The sequence below is a fragment of the Bombus impatiens genome, unplaced genomic scaffold, assembly GCF_000188095.3.
Source record: "Bombus impatiens unplaced genomic scaffold, BIMP_2.2 scf_0637, whole genome shotgun sequence".
NCBI classification, from domain to species: Eukaryota; Metazoa; Arthropoda; class Insecta; order Hymenoptera; family Apidae; genus Bombus; species Bombus impatiens.
In genome coordinates, this window is record NT_177056.1 from 1,616,547 (window position 1) to 1,632,106 (window position 15,560).

At 35.9% G+C, this 15,560-nt stretch overlaps 1 protein-coding gene and 1 long non-coding RNA gene across 4 annotated transcripts in view; one reads left to right on the forward strand and one right to left on the reverse strand.

Annotated features, from left to right (window-relative positions):
• Positions 1-7,801, reverse strand: part of LOC117152058 — a 10,222-nt gene extending 2,421 nt beyond the window's left edge. Inside the window, exon 1 of the long non-coding RNA XR_004462286.1 lies at positions 6,605-7,801. This is a non-coding gene — a long non-coding RNA (uncharacterized LOC117152058). The remainder of the gene's footprint in view (positions 1-6,604) is intronic.
• LOC100747018 (uncharacterized protein F13E9.13, mitochondrial) lies at positions 1,963-11,434 on the forward strand. Of its 3 annotated transcripts, none has more exons than XM_012389179.3 (7): positions 1,963-1,973; positions 10,057-10,202; positions 10,372-10,454; positions 10,525-10,665; positions 10,744-10,943; positions 11,037-11,164; positions 11,239-11,434. In XM_012389179.3, exons 2-7 carry the CDS (start codon positions 10,127-10,129, stop codon positions 11,424-11,426), a joined length of 816 nt encoding a protein of 271 aa, XP_012244602.1. In that variant the 5' UTR covers positions 1,963-1,973; positions 10,057-10,126; the 3' UTR covers positions 11,427-11,434. The 3 variants fall into 3 exon arrangements, with proteins under 3 accessions (XP_012244602.1, XP_012244603.1, XP_003491855.1); XM_012389180.3 differs by lacking the exon at positions 1,963-1,973 and adding an exon at positions 9,872-10,024 and having other exon boundaries at positions 10,122-10,202; XM_003491807.4 differs by lacking the exon at positions 1,963-1,973 and adding an exon at positions 9,872-10,020 and having other exon boundaries at positions 10,123-10,202.
• The last annotated feature ends 4,126 nt before the right edge of the window (positions 11,435-15,560 follow it).

Sequence of the window (15,560 nt, forward strand, 5' to 3'; positions counted from 1 at the left end):
GGGGGGGGGGGGAGAAGTCAGCTCCTTAGCCTGTGCAGACAGGCGTTAAACCTATAAGGAGGGAGGCTCTACCAATAAGAACAAGGGCAGGGAGTCTGCAGACCGGGGAGACGACGGAGGAAGAGGAACCCGCCGTCGTCCAAACGACCCGTGGGATGGAAAGGAGGGTCGTCGGGTCCCCNNNNGGTCCCCGGGGTTCCCGAGAAGCTCGAGCAGGAGATGAGGACGACCTCTGCTGCGTACGTAGGAGCGGAGCTGCTCCGGAGGGCAGTAGAAACCTCCAAGGTGGCGCAAACATCTTGCCACCTCAAAGGTACGTATATTAAACACGGGCCGCTGGGTATACATAATACATTTTTCCCTCCTCGCGCATAAAAAAGAAAAAAAAATTGAAAATTGACTAGCGAGTCAAAATGTTGGTCAGTCGAATAGTTAGTAGCAAGTAACTTCCGGTGACCAGACGTAACAATACAATATAGTATGACATATTTTTATTTATTTTTATATTACATGATGTACTACATTCTTTTACATAGTATACTACATTCTGACACATAGTGTATTACAGTCGGTAACATAGTGTACTACATTTGGTTACATAGTGTAGGGAAGAATGCTGGGGCACTCTAGGAGTTTTTGTCGATAAACCTGACACTACGCGAAAGAGCGGCGGGCTGTCCATTACTATTTCTTCACGTATAAAAAAAAAGAAAAGTGTAGTACATTCGGTTACCTAATGTAGTACAATTGCTTACATAGAATAGTATATTAGATCACATAGGATAGTATAAAGAAAACACTCTTGTATTTTATCAAAAATGAACCATCTCAGGCAATCAGGTGACTGGTAAATTACGTAGTAATACCTGGTAACACAAGCCGAAATTCATGGAACACGAAAATAAAGCTATCGTTATGCGCTAGGTGAAACATCATAATATTCTACGACACACAGAAATGACAAGAAAATAGAGTGCTAATAAAAACTAAATCAGTGCACAACTTTTTATTTGTATTTTTGTAAAAAGATTATTAATCTACAATTTGCTCGTAAACATTTCGTTCAAAACGTAGCTCAACGGAAGAAACATGGAAAGATTAATCCATAGGAAAACTAATGGATGCATCGTATAATTAATAGAATTGTGCTTTTCGTCACCGAGTTCTCGTAAACAAGCATTTCAGTCCTGACTACAAGCTTTAAAGAAGAGAAGTATAGTGGACATTAAAACCGTATAAAAAACATATAAAAAAGGAAATGCACACTGATCCATAAAGAACCTACATTAGTCTCTCATTAGTATATTGGAGACTGAAACTCGTGCTAAAATTTCGAAACTTGGAACACCAAATTGTTATGGAAATGTTGACTTTCCTAACCTAACCTATTTCGCGAAGTTTTAACTCGTTCGACGTACGAACAATTGAAATAAACGGTTCAAAAATACGAAAGCTTTCGATATGAATCGATTCAATTGTCTAGAAAATTTTCCTTAATAACCATCTTTCGGCCAACCCGATACGTTGATCTCTAGCCATTTAGGCCAAGTAACTCGTCTATTAAGAACGCGACGAAAGCTGGAAATAGTTTTACGAAGCGACCCCGTCATTTCTTCGGGGCAAAAATAACGTAACCAGGGATGATCGAGACTCGTTAATTTCGTAACATCTCTCGGGAGCCAGTGATAGGACGGGCCAGGATGTTTCAGATGGTCGAACGATATAATATCGTCTAACGTAGTTAGCGAAATAGGCCGGCCCCGCAGCAGGCCATTTCCTTCCAATAGATTGTCATCAACAGAGACATAGGATAGGAGAAGGAGAGACGTGAAAATATGAAATATAGCGGCTGACGCAGCGATCCTTGTTATTTTACGGGATAACGGCTTTCCACGCTGATCGCCACTGGCTGGGACCAATAATCACTTTGGTGATGCCAACCGGAACGAGAAAATATGTTACGTATATAGTCAGTCGTGAAGATCTACGTACACCCTTTGAGTACAAAACATTACAGTAAAAAGGAAATTTCTTGGACGCGCATGCAGCTAAGAAATGGCACGATTACGCGATTACGCCTTTAATCTCTTTGGAGGGTCAGATATACAAAATTCGATACGTGTAAACATGTAGACCTTGGTAGCTGACTGGAGATATGAGATATAGTATACATATGAAAAGAAGGAAAATGGATGATGCTCTTTATAGTGTGTATTCTAGGCCAGCTGCTGGGTGTGGTTTCTTTGCTATTTTTCAAGTTCAGAGCACGTGTAGGATAATGTTGAAGTGGGTATAGACACTATCCTATCGTTGAAAGTGCTTCGAAATTTTCCGACTGCAGGAGGGTTCTATAGGTTAAGAGGAAGTCGTATTATTTGAAGTCATTTTGGAAAGATAAAATTTACGCGTGTTGAAAAAAAAATTTGTGCTGATTGAAGAATTCGATGACTCTTGTTTCTTCGATTAATGGTACGACCTCTGTCCTCTTGAACGAATTGTTCAAATTATCATATTGGTCGAGAAGATTTTATTGTACGTAGACCACTTAATTTCACGCTCACGACAACCTTGTGTCAATTATTCACCTTTACTGAATCCCAAACGATCCAAATTTAAGTATATCTGACAAATTTGCAAAGTGGATTTCCTCGCGAAGAAAGCGTAATATGGACAAAATTCAATTCTATATTCTCGACCCGTCTTTTCAACTAGAATCAACCCCCTTTCTATTGTACCATGATTGTTAGGGACAACCTGTATAATGCTATTGCCTCATAATACTCATACCTCGTGAACGTGCACGGCAAGAATCATAACTTCGGATGACCTTGGATACAAATTTAAAGAACCCAGTGTGATCCGTCGTATTCACCCCATCTGAAGAATTCGTCAATTGGAATAACCCTAAGTATAGCATAATACCGCTATAACTCCCAATCACATTGATGTCCATTCGACAACCCCTCTTATGTTGGTCAAGCTAGGCCCTTCAACGTCCATGCGAACTCGCCATCCTGTATCTACGCACCAGAAGCACCGCTCTTTGTTACGAGGGAAGCTTTTAAACTGCGTACACACGTATTGTTTGCAGGAGAGTACGTGCTGTTTTATATATACTAGGGCAGAACACATATGTATATGTGTATATATATACAGGGTGGTTGGTAACTGGTGGTTCAAGCGGAAAGGGGGTGATTCTACGCGAAAAAAGAAGTCGAAAATATAGAATAACAATTTTTCCTTTGAGGCTTTGCTTTTGAGAAAATCGACTTTGAATTTTCGCTCGGTACGCGTGCACTTCATCGCGTCTCGTTGTAGCGGATCTCACTGTAGATCGTTGTCTCGATGGAAAAATTAAAAAAAAAATGTATTCTATATTTTCGACTTCTTTTTTCGCGTAGAATCACCCCCTTTCCGCTTGAACCACCAGTTACCAACCACCCTGTATATATATACACATATACATATGTGTTCTGCCCTAGTATATATAAAACAGCACGTACTCTCCTGCAAACAATACGTGTGTACGCAGTTTAAAAGCTTCCCTCGTAACAAAGAGCGGTGCTTCTGGTGCGTAGATACAGGATGGCGAGTTCGCATGGACGTTGAAGGGCCTAGCTTGACCAACATAAGAGGGGTTGTCGAATGGACATCAATGTGATTGGGAGTTATAGCGGTATTATGCTATACTTAGGGTTACAAGGGTGAAAAAGATGGGACTCCAATTTCTGACTGGAGTTCCGTCAGTTTCATAAGGACAATATCTATGTGAATTCGTGGAAATTCGTCACTTGAAAAATGCCGTCAGAAGAATATAAGGGATGAAGACTATAAAGGGGGGAGAACTGTCTTTTTCAAGTTGCGAATTGGATACTTGGTAGGGAATTGGCTATTTTCAGGGAATATAGGGAAGGTTAAGGATGGGAGGATGGTATTTGGGTATTGATATTGCTATTGGCGAAGATTCAATGAAATGAATAATATGAAATAATTCAACGTATGAATGACAATTGATGAAAATCTATAGGGATATTACTTGGTTTGAAACGAGCGTGAAACGGTGTTAACGATAATTACAAATTGATTGATTCCATTTTTTGAGCAAAGTGAGCAAAACCTATCGATCGTGAAGAAACGTCTGATCTTACGCGTGATGCATTCGTTTCGCTTTGCAGAAGATTCCACGCGAAGGCTGCCGATCTTCCGGGTCTAATTACGTTCGAGAGATTTATCGGTAAGTTTTGCAAGAATTTATTCCAAGACTGACGTGTCGGCGAAACGAAATTGGCTAATAAAAGACTGACAGGTTTCAGGGAGTTCAAACGGCATTTAAACCGCGGGCAAGACATAAACCAAATCGCAAGCATAAATCTGGCCTAAAGATAGCTGGCTGGATTCTTGTTCACGCGACGGTTACTCGTTTTGTTCTAAAAATGTTACTTCTTATCTTTCGGTTGTTATCGCGTGTCGGCCTTTTACCTTAAGTCGGTATTCATCGTCGAGATAATCTGTCGAAATTACGATACAAACTAACGATGTTTCGCATGGAATGGCTGACGAGAGAGAGAGTCTAAAAAATTCATGGTTGTATGTAATAACTACGCTATGTCAACGATGCTTGTCTTGTATATCGCGTCTATTAATAATTTCATCGTTTTCCTTAATTACAAGTGTTTCTCTAAAATTGTACCGTTTCCTTTTCTTTTTTTTCTGTATTACCATGTCACTAGAGCTTTCTTTTGTCCTACAGCGTGTTTGTTATACTCAAGTCTTTTTTCAGCGTTTCTGAAACATTCAGCAGAGGTCGTAGCGTGGCTTTTAACCTTCTCTATCAAATTTCTGCATTTACACTCCTAGATTAGAAAGAGAGAGAGAGTGAGAGAGAGAGAGAGAAGAGGAAGAATTGAAAGGACGATCGATAGCCAGCTTGTCGACTGGCAATCGGCTGATTCACGTGCTCGTTTGTTGCTTAAAGGGAACTGTTGGTTTACTCTGGTTGTGGCAAGCTTGATAGATGTCGACGTATTTTTAGGGTGATTCGAAGGTCATGTAGTTCATAGTAACTTGATTGAATTAAATGAGTGTCTTTGATCATTCTACCTTTTTTTCTTTTTGTCATCACTGTTATTTTTAGAGGTTCTAATAAATTTTGTTTATGAAAGTTACAGGGGCCGTAGGGAGAAGACTGTAAGATGCAGGTAACAAGTTGTAATTTTAATAAATGTCCAAATGAAACAAGAGTATTTGGAAATGTATAATTTAGTGATTTTCAAGTTGTTCAATATTGGAGAAATTCTATTACTTTTCAACTAAACGCAGGAGCGTGTTCAAGTAGCCTCCACCTTCAATCAACGTTAACCAAGGAACCACTTTTGCCATATTAAAGGTAATAAATAAGAGGCAGGAGGTGAATGTACGACAGCGAACGTACTTCTAGTTAACCTACCGTAGTCTAGTAAAACCCACGGATGAAGAACTTGGCTAGATAATATAACGCTGAATGACGAGTGAAGCAAAGACAACAAGACGAATTTGGTATAATGAACGTGACGCAAAAATCAGTGGAAATTCCAAGGTGCTGGAACTAATCGATTCTACCGAATTTCGTCGAGTCAAAGTGGTGAAATATTTGATAAAATAAATGCCACGTGAACGACTATTTGTACGGGGAAGATTATATCTGATATTTTTAATACATGCACACAGACGACAAAGAAAATTGGGCAAATATTCCTGAACCTTGCAATTTCTACAATTGTTGAGAAAAGTTAGCAGACACGTCTTAATCCTTATAAGAAAAATGTTGAAATTACAATTTGATTCGTAAAGGCAAAGGATTGATTAATTAACACGCGGAACATAGGAAGTTGTTATTAATTGAACGTAAGTTGTAAAGTAACATCCAGGCGATTTCCAAGATATAGCGAAAGAAAAGTAGTGGACAAGAGGGTGGTGAGAATGGGACAGTATTTAAACGTGATGGGACGATGGTATTTTACCGTAGGCTTGATGGCCGCGGCCAACTACTTGGCCCAGCGAAAGCCCGACAAATGCAGATTTCGCAACGTGACGTGCCTGGCGAACGCGCGACTATGTTCCTTCGTGACTATTGCAGGTCTTCGAGGTATCGACAAATCGGCGAAAAGCGTGCAAGAACCAATAAATTCAGGCAAGTTGAAATTCCGGTGTCCTCGTGGCAACAAGTTAAACATAATAATAATACGAATTGATCGAATATACAGTGATCCGTTAATATTTACGTACTATAATATCGAAAAATAAGTTTCGTTTGTAAAATCACAGAATCGATAAAGAGTAGCTCGACGATTGGAATAATTTCGATTTTCTAAAGATGAAAATAAAATTCGTTTGTAAAGTCAGAGAATAAATTTCTTGATCAGATGCTACGTTCAGAATCGTCTGGAATTTTAATTGCACCAATTAACTCCGACCGTGGAACAGATTGCCTCGAAGAGGATTGAGAATCGATAAACGGAAACAAAAGCGGCATAGTGAATCGTAAAATCTATAAAAGAGCTGATGTTTGAAACGCATTGCAACGAGGACACCGATATATCTTTAGTTGTACGAGGGAATCATTTACCTATATCCTCTTCTCAGTTGCTCAATGTTTCTTGATCGATTGCTTTAATTAAGAGCAGCACTGGTTCCTCTATTCAACGTACAGTTTCCTCTTCACATACTTATACACTTAGTAGAATAACTGTGGCCAAAGATTACTCAGATAGAGAAGTGAAGTTATCTTTTGTTCGATTGCAGACTATAATCAGAACCGCTCCTCTAGAACTTTAGCTATGTCTGAACAATTTTAGTTCAGTGTCTTTCGTTCTTGAACGAACTAACCTCAAAAACTTCGCTATCCATCAACTATCCGTTAAATCATTATCAGGATCATCGTAGGTTCTCCTGCTTTAAAAGATTTAATTGAATCTCCATTAGGACCGTTAAAAATCTTAATCAATCGATCCTAACCAAATTACATTCGATGTATTTTGTTGTAAAACTAGTTGCTCAATTTGAAAAACCTCGCTGTCTACAACAGGTCATTAGGAGGATCTGAAATAATTCATAAGGCTAGGCCCGAGTTACATCTGTCGTTTATTTTTAAAAAAAGATTTGTCACTTCGAAGAACCTCACTGTAAACACTAATCAGAATTGAGGTCATCAAACAGTGACCGATTGTGTATCTAAAAGAATTCTGTCCACTTATTAAATCGGCAAAAGAGCTGTGTCCATAGCAATCAGGTAAATCTGCTGCTGAGAATCGTTGTATAGCCACGTGAAAATCTGTCTATTGAGAGTAAAAATGTTCGCAAAAACCCCTGTCACCTAAGGCTTCAGCACGGACACATCACCAGCATTGTCCAAGTCTGAACATCATCAAATTCTCCGGCAGAACCACTCGGAAATCTGGCGTTACTTTATACCGAAGTGTCATCGTGATAAATTAGCTTCAGCAAGTGCAGAAAACTCGCATAACCCCGTTTTCACGAACACGTGTCTCAGCGGAAAGCTCAAAGAGATTAAGAGATTCTAGGCCACTATGCGGATGAATGTGTTTTCTTGAGCTTGCGGATGTTTGAAAAGGTTTGGAGAAAATTTCTGGCAAACTATGAGAAACTATGGGCAGGAAGGTAGGAATAATTTGAGTGGAAATAGTTGCAAAGGAATTGGAAATAATCGTTACGAGGGTGTTGAGACGAAAGAACAATCGAAGGGCCGGCACACGCGATTGTTCGCGATGGAAGCGAACCGTAAGACCGCACTGCTTGACTGCAATCACGCGCAACTGTCGTCAAAGCCACCGCGGTCACAACAAAACCTGCGAAACGGGGGAACCACGAGAGGTGGCGGCGTCGCGCTACCACGCGTCGCCACGACCTCATACTGCCGCACGAAGAAACTTCTTGGTCGGGATGTAAACGATGTTAAAAACATTTAAGATAGAAAAAGACCTTATTAAGATTCATATCGGATGTTCGAGAATAAGTGTTTACGTTATATAGAGCTTGATAAGTTTTGTTATCTAGTTAGTATAATTTTTGACATAACCGACTGTGAAATATTCAGTTTACTTTTTTACAAGTCATATAACGATAAGATTGATAATTCGTATCTGTTGGTAACCTATCATCGATTTCTAGATATTATAGATTGTTTTTTTCAAATAAGGGCAAAACAGATCTCGATGTTACAGATATACGTTACCTTCATATACATGATACGGTAACATATAATAAAACAGATAGGAATATTAAAATCAATGATCGATCTAGCAAAAGGGAAAAAGAGGGATCGAGCTAATTTCGAAAATAATGGAGTAAATTGAAAGAATAATTTATTGTATCTCATCTCTCCTGTGTAGATAGAAAGACTAATGTTTAGGTAAGAAAATTCATATAAACTTCAAAATTTTGTCATTATTCATTAGCCCTAGACGGTTCGAAGTGAACCGTACCATGGCGCTGAGCTGCTGTCGCGATAGTCATGCCGTGGTAGATTTCAAATTGCCAGCGCACATTTCTGCTTAGACGTGATTTTCGTTCATAGATGTCATAATTATATATGTACATGCACAGATTCTCCACAGGATAAAAAAAATTACACAAATATGTGTCTTTTGGTTCTATCATTTGTTTTCGCCGAACATGTGTATGAGTTTCTCGCTCATAGCGGTGCGTTCACGTGGCACACATATATGAATCGTTCGGCTCTATCAATTGTTTTCGCCAAACGCATATACGAGTTCTTCGACCAAATTGATGGCTTACATGGAACGCATATATGCGGCAGTAGTCCGCAAAGGCTTAAGATAGGAATTTGAAAGCTCTATATTGATAGCACTTGAAGGTCCAAGAAGTTTTATATCAGAGGCTATATAGTATATTACTTCCAACCTATTTAACCTAAAATTCCGATATTCACAGGGAGAATAAGCGTAAGAATAAAAATGATAAAATTAATCTTCGATTAAGCATTTTATCATGAACGCTCAAGCATCAAACTTTACGCACTAAATGACATCCTTCGAACGATTTGAAGTTTCATTAGGTTAGGTTAGAAAGTAAGCTACCTATTATCTACCGCTATTAAAACGAGAAGTTTAAAGTTGTAAAATTTCATATCATACTAATTATGAGAAATTATTTCAGGATATAACAGTTACTAAAATAGTATTATAGTTATCATAATTATTACAAACTAACATTAGCACTTTAATTCAAAATTATTGCTTAAAAAGTATTTCACATGAAAGTATTTTGTATGATAACTTTGCCACTTTTCATTGTTATACACAAAATACGTTTCTTACATGAAGTTTTCTATGTTCATCATAGTAAAATTCCAGAAGATATAAGAAGCGCTCAGATCTTTTTCCAAGTGTTTCAGAACCTAAGACACATTGACTAAATACTGCAATATAGAATTCAAATGCCCAATATCACAAATTTTACTTTATCGATATGAACGACACATAATCTTTAATATCTATGCCCAAAATTGTAGATGGCGTAAAAAATAACTAATTCTTTGCACGTTCCGTATTGTAGTTCCCTAGATTTCTATTGCAACAATTTAAATAATATTTCTTCAATTAAATATATTTTGTATACACCGGATACAATAAAGTAGATTCTGTCAAAATTATTTTATTGCAAAAATACTTTTAACGTTAAAAATAAATTACTCTGAAACCAAATCCTTAAAAGTTGATTTGATTCACGTAGAAGGTTAAGATTATTCAAAATTAACCTAACTATACTATGTTTTCCTGAAATTTATAAATATTTATTTACAAATGACTTCAAATAATTGCAGCATTCGTTTAAAAATATATATGCTATAAGTTTGGTGAAAAATATGGAACATCAAATCAATAGAAATTAACTGTTACAAGTCCTCCTTGCGTCTCTTTTTAAACTCAAATATCCAACAAAGATGCAACAGTGCGCTCGATACGAAACAGCTGATTATTTAATCAAAACTTCGTAGTTAAAGTACAGAATACAGTTATTTTAGCGTACAATATATAGTTCGATTATATATTTGTGATTAAAGTTAAGGTTTGCGAAAGTGACTTTAAACTAAAACTTTTCTAGAAATATGCCACGATTCTATAACTTTTTTAGCAAGGGGAAATGTTCTGTGATTGGGATGATACATGTTGGTGCATTACCTGGTATAAAATTTCTGTTAGATTTAAAAATACGTAAAACTTAAGGATTCGTCAGAACAATATCCAGCAAAAATATGTTGAAAAATATTTTTTGAACAATGAATGACTTGGTTCATTTGTTATTTATATTTGCACATTATTGGCTCATGATATTAAAAATGATACTTTTTAGGAACACCTTTGTATAGTGGTAATACCAAAAATATTATAAGTAATGCAATAGAAGAAGCGATAATTTATAGTGAATATGATATTGTAAGTTTAATTACATAATTCATCTGTTATTAGTTTCATGGTTTATTAATATAGCATATTTACTTTTAAGGACGGTATATTAGTAGAAAATATGCATGACATTCCATATGTAAAGCCCAAAGATTTAACTCCTGAAACTACAGCAATAATGACCAGAATTTGCACAGAAGTAAGGAAAGTATTACCTCAATATATACCCTGTGGTATACAGGTACGAATCGAAGAATTTATCACATAAAATATCAGAAAAATCTATAACTTATTAAAGAAGAGACAATAACCGAAATAGATTTTGGCAGGATGTAACAAGGAAGCCATAGCTGTAGCAAAGGCAGCAAATCTTCAATTTATCAGAGCAGAAGGGTTTGTCTTTTCTCATATCGCAGATGAGGGTTTTACAGATGCATGTGCTGGCTCTTTATTAAGATATAGAAAACAAATTGATGCAGATGATATTCTTATTCTTGCTGACATTAAAAAGAAGCATAGGTAATTTATTAATATACTTGAAAAGGGAAACTCATTTTTTTGCTTGATTTGTTCTTAGTCTAATGTAAAAATCGTGTTGTTCTTTTCCTATAGTTCACACGCAATCACTTCTGATGTAAGTTTATCAGAGACAGTAAAAGCAGCAAAATTTTTCTTAGCTGATGGAATAATACTGACAGGGATTACCACCGGTGACCCAGTTAATGTATCAGAATTTACAGGTATTTCCTTATTTTGTCAAATTGTAACATTTATATAAAAATATTTTAATAATGAAAGATCACACTATATACAGAGATTAAACAGAATAGTAAAATACCAGTTCTTATTGGTTCTGGCGTTAAAAAAAACAATATAAAAAATTATTTATCCTCTGACGCTGTAATTGTTGGATCGCATTTTAAAATCAATGCAAATTGGCAAGAAAGAATTGATAAAAACAAGGTGAAGGACTTTATGGCAAAAATGAAAATCCTGCAATAAAGATTACACTAAAAATGTATATTTAAAAAATCATGTTTTTTAAATATTATTTTTATATGTATTTGTAATTCTAATTAAACATATACTGTGTACATACCTACAAGTTAATTTTCTACGTTCCTTATTATTAATAAAATGAATGCTGTATAATCGGAAATTCGAGAGAAATGACTGAAAAAATTAATTATGAGCGGAATAAAATGGAAACACTCGTAACCGGTTTTATGAAACTTGTCCTACACATTGCATGAATAGATACTTGATAGAAGGTTACAAACTGAGGTCTGGAATCAAATTTATTATGACACAACTATAAATTATATTGTTTCATGCAAAGTTGACAAATTTCTCAAAATAATACAGAATCAAAGACAAATGCTAAATAATTTCAAAAATAATGTATAAAAAATTAATTTCGTCCGCTATGAAACTTGCACAAAAATTGAATTTATTTACATCCTTCAACGTGTTTAGACGCTGTTACAATAAGCAAATACATTTACTTATCCGTGATTATTGTCATTCCCAAGACACATTTATCCAAAACGAAAAAAGAAAATGAGAAACACTATAAATTTCCTAAAACAGAAGCAAAAAAAGCCCATTATTGATACAAGGTTGACGTGACATCAGAACTCTTCTTATTTTGTAAGAAATTTTACGAGTTCATTAGAACTCATCAAGTTTTTAAATGGCTATTTTATGGACATAGATAAACTTGTTCTGGTTCTGTGATTTCGTTGATATTTTTATTTCTGCTCTCGAAATAGTAGAATTATTTTAGTATGATATAAACTCGTGGCAAATATTAAACCGCAATTTATATACGTAAGTAGGTGCCAAAGTGTGGAAATCAGTGCTCGTGATACAAAGAACATGCCAAAGAAAATTCAGTTCTCGTGTTCACATCTACTGTTGATAAATATTCTGTTTATACACAAACATATATACATATATACGCATCATTTATAAAATAATTTAGCTCGTAGAAAACCATCTCAAACATATGTACGCTTGTAGTAGTTCATCAATTTGAACTTATAGAAATCTTTTACAAATACGTATATTATGTGTTACATAAAATATTTTAAAATTTTCTACCACTTTTATGAGACTTAATTATTATGATTATATTGGTAATGTTTGAAACACATCTGAAATATATATATATATATATATATATATATAGAAATTACAAGATATTTAGCGCAAATATATATTTCACAGAGATCATAAATCGAAATCATAATAATAAACCTCTATATCAGTTTGAGAGCCAAGTAGCGCGATCGCGTTGTGTACATTTTGTGTCGAAAAGTCCAAGTACATTTGAACGCTACGGACGACTGACGGTATTTTGTATTTCATTGTTATCTTCTCAATAACTTTTATTGAACAAAACTTGAAATATTTAATAATATAGATGTATTTCATAAAGTAACAAATATATATTTTTTTTATTATTTAATTTGTATTTTACAATTCGTCCAGCTGGACATTCGGTAAATAAGTAACAAATATGACGAGCAATATTGTGCCGCTTGGTTCTTTTCGTAATCGATTGAGACAAGCGCTATCGTGTTATTCGGGATTTTCCGACCCTGTTTTTACAACGACTCCTGGGACTCGGACGGATATTTAATAAGATTATCCTGAACACGTCTCTCTATTTTACGTTGTACAAATTATTCGTATTGCAAAATTTTTGAAATTTCGTTACGGATAAAAAATAATTTTCTTCAATTGTTGACATTTCCTCAATTAATTGAACGCTATCAAATCTCACATACGCAACGTTCGATATCGTATTAACAATTTTTCCATTAAAAAGAACGAAATATCCGAATAAGTTCCCCTTTTACACTTTTATCGTAATTTTGTTTTCCTACTACTGAATTATCTCCCTCTGCATATATACATATCTTGTAACAGAACATTAAAAATCCATTAATTTGTTTCCACGTATTTTCAGTGCGTCTTCGCTTCTAAATATTATTTTCCAGGGAATTACAAATTAACGATTTATCCATACTTGAAGTCAATTTGGTGAGAAGAGTTTCTTTGAGAAGACAAAAGTATAAGATTCGGAAGGCTAAAGGAACAAGTCGTCTGATCGATAGATTTCGGGATTGGGTTATTTTTTGAGCACATAAGGGTTTCCAGAAATCAATGTCAGAGAAGTAGGCGATACTAGATCGTAGGAAACAAAATGTTTCTTATGCCCGGTTTGTTACTGGCGTGCATTGACTCGTATCAATCCAACAGCGAAATGGAGGCATCCCCCAAACAGTATTGACAGGGGAGACTGGCGCAGGCGTCTCGTTTATACTGTTTAGAGTGGTATTCCAGTCTTGTCCCATTCACTCCACAAAATTCATTTGTATTCCATCTTCGAAATCCATTCTGCTCTAATTTTTCGCCAATTTCGTCATACATTGTTTTATGTAGCTATCAGTATGAAATAGCAGCGTGCGCATACAACCTCTTCAAACTCATTTGTAAACAACGATAAGATTACGTTTGATTTACGAATACCTCTAATCCAGCAAACAAACGTTACACGGAGTTATTCGATTTTTGAGGAAACATTACAGCATCGTTATATTTAAAGTTTTGATAAAGTTATGTCTATATTAAGGTATATACTAGAGTATAAACTAGACATAACCTAGACATGAACTAGACATTGTATAAGAAAAGAAGAAAAAAAAGAAACAAAATATCTTATTATAGAGTTATTACGACTTAAAACAATAAAGAACAAAGGCTTATGTATTCGATGGTTACATTCAACATTTCATTGGATGCCACATTCACCGTTTAGGCAAGGTTATGGCTATATTAAGCATAGATGAAACATAACCTAAATATACAAGTAAGAAAGTTTCTCGCAGGATTATTACAATTCAAAAGAATAAAGATCAAAGATCTATTTAGCAGGATTTGACGTTTCGACTATCGATTTTTTTACATCGAGTTGGTTAACTTTACTTTATTTTGAGAAGCACTGCTACATATGATTGCCACTACAGGCAACACGATGTCGCTACGAGCTAAATGAAGCTACTTTATTTCAAGGAAAAGGAATGGTAAGAGATCTTTCGCAGGTATATTCTCAGGTAGAGACTCGGACCTGGCTTTTCGGTCCTGAAAGAATTTAGACACAGAATTTTCGCGGGAAAAGGGAAATTCTTTTAGTAGGCTAGGTAAAAATGCTTTCCAAGTGTTCAAGCGTTAACAGCGGCCAGCAGCTGTTCGCCCAGCTGAGCGTTCCCTCACTACCGAATTGTTTTCACTGACGAATCAATGAATCGTCAGGCCCCCGTCGAATTCTCGGTTCGTGAGGGTTCTTCCTTTAAAAAAATACTTACCTGTCGCGTACGCTAAATTACGAAAGATTCACATTACGTCAGTTGCTAAAGCTGCTCGCACGTGTCTGGGTGCGAATTCTCAGCAGCCAAGATGAAGGTCAGCATAAAAATAAAAATCACCCGAAATACGTTTTGCGTTGTTTCTCGATTCTTTCAATTTATGGAAACGTATTCTTGACAAAATCTTTTTAACATATATGTGATTGAATTCTATGATCGGCACTTGATATTTATTATCGTAAAAACGGGTTGCTTATTGAAGGTGGGTCAACGATTATATCTCGTGTAATATAAATAACGACAGTTAAGAATTACATTATCACCGTGCTAGATATTTTATACGAGTGCCTTGCACTACCAGCAACCAAGTCACGGAGCTCCTCATTGATTTTCCACTTCCTGCATTAACGGTTCTTTCAATTTCGTGGTTCTTACAGCCCACGCAATTTTGAATCTCATCTTATATCTTTTTCAAAATACAGTGCCGTCTTTAAACTGTATCTCTGATGAATAAGTCTGCCTATAAAAAGAAGACATAGTTAGTAAAGAATTCCCGTAAACAGCAAGACCTTAATATTACAGATAGAACTAGGATGACTTCCTATCGAATCGTCAGATTTTTAATTTTCCAAATTCAGATAAGATTTGCAAAATATCCGAGAAAAGAGGAGATCGATGCGACAGGGGCGTCGTACGATGATACGACCCTGATATTGCTTTAAAAGCTTCCCCCCTATACGGCTGTCCCCACCACCATGTTGTA

Bases quoted from the DNA above. Each gene is read 5' to 3' on its own strand.
- LOC100747018 (XM_012389179.3), top strand. From the start codon at position 10,127: ATGCCACGATTCTATAACTTTTTTAGCAAGGGGAAATGTTCTGTGATT. The intron at 10,203-10,371 runs GTATAAAATTTC...GATACTTTTTAG, and splicing joins ACATGTTGGTGCATTACCTG to GAACACCTTTGTATAGTGGT. The intron at 10,455-10,524 runs GTAAGTTTAATT...TTTACTTTTAAG, and splicing joins TTTATAGTGAATATGATATT to GACGGTATATTAGTAGAAAA.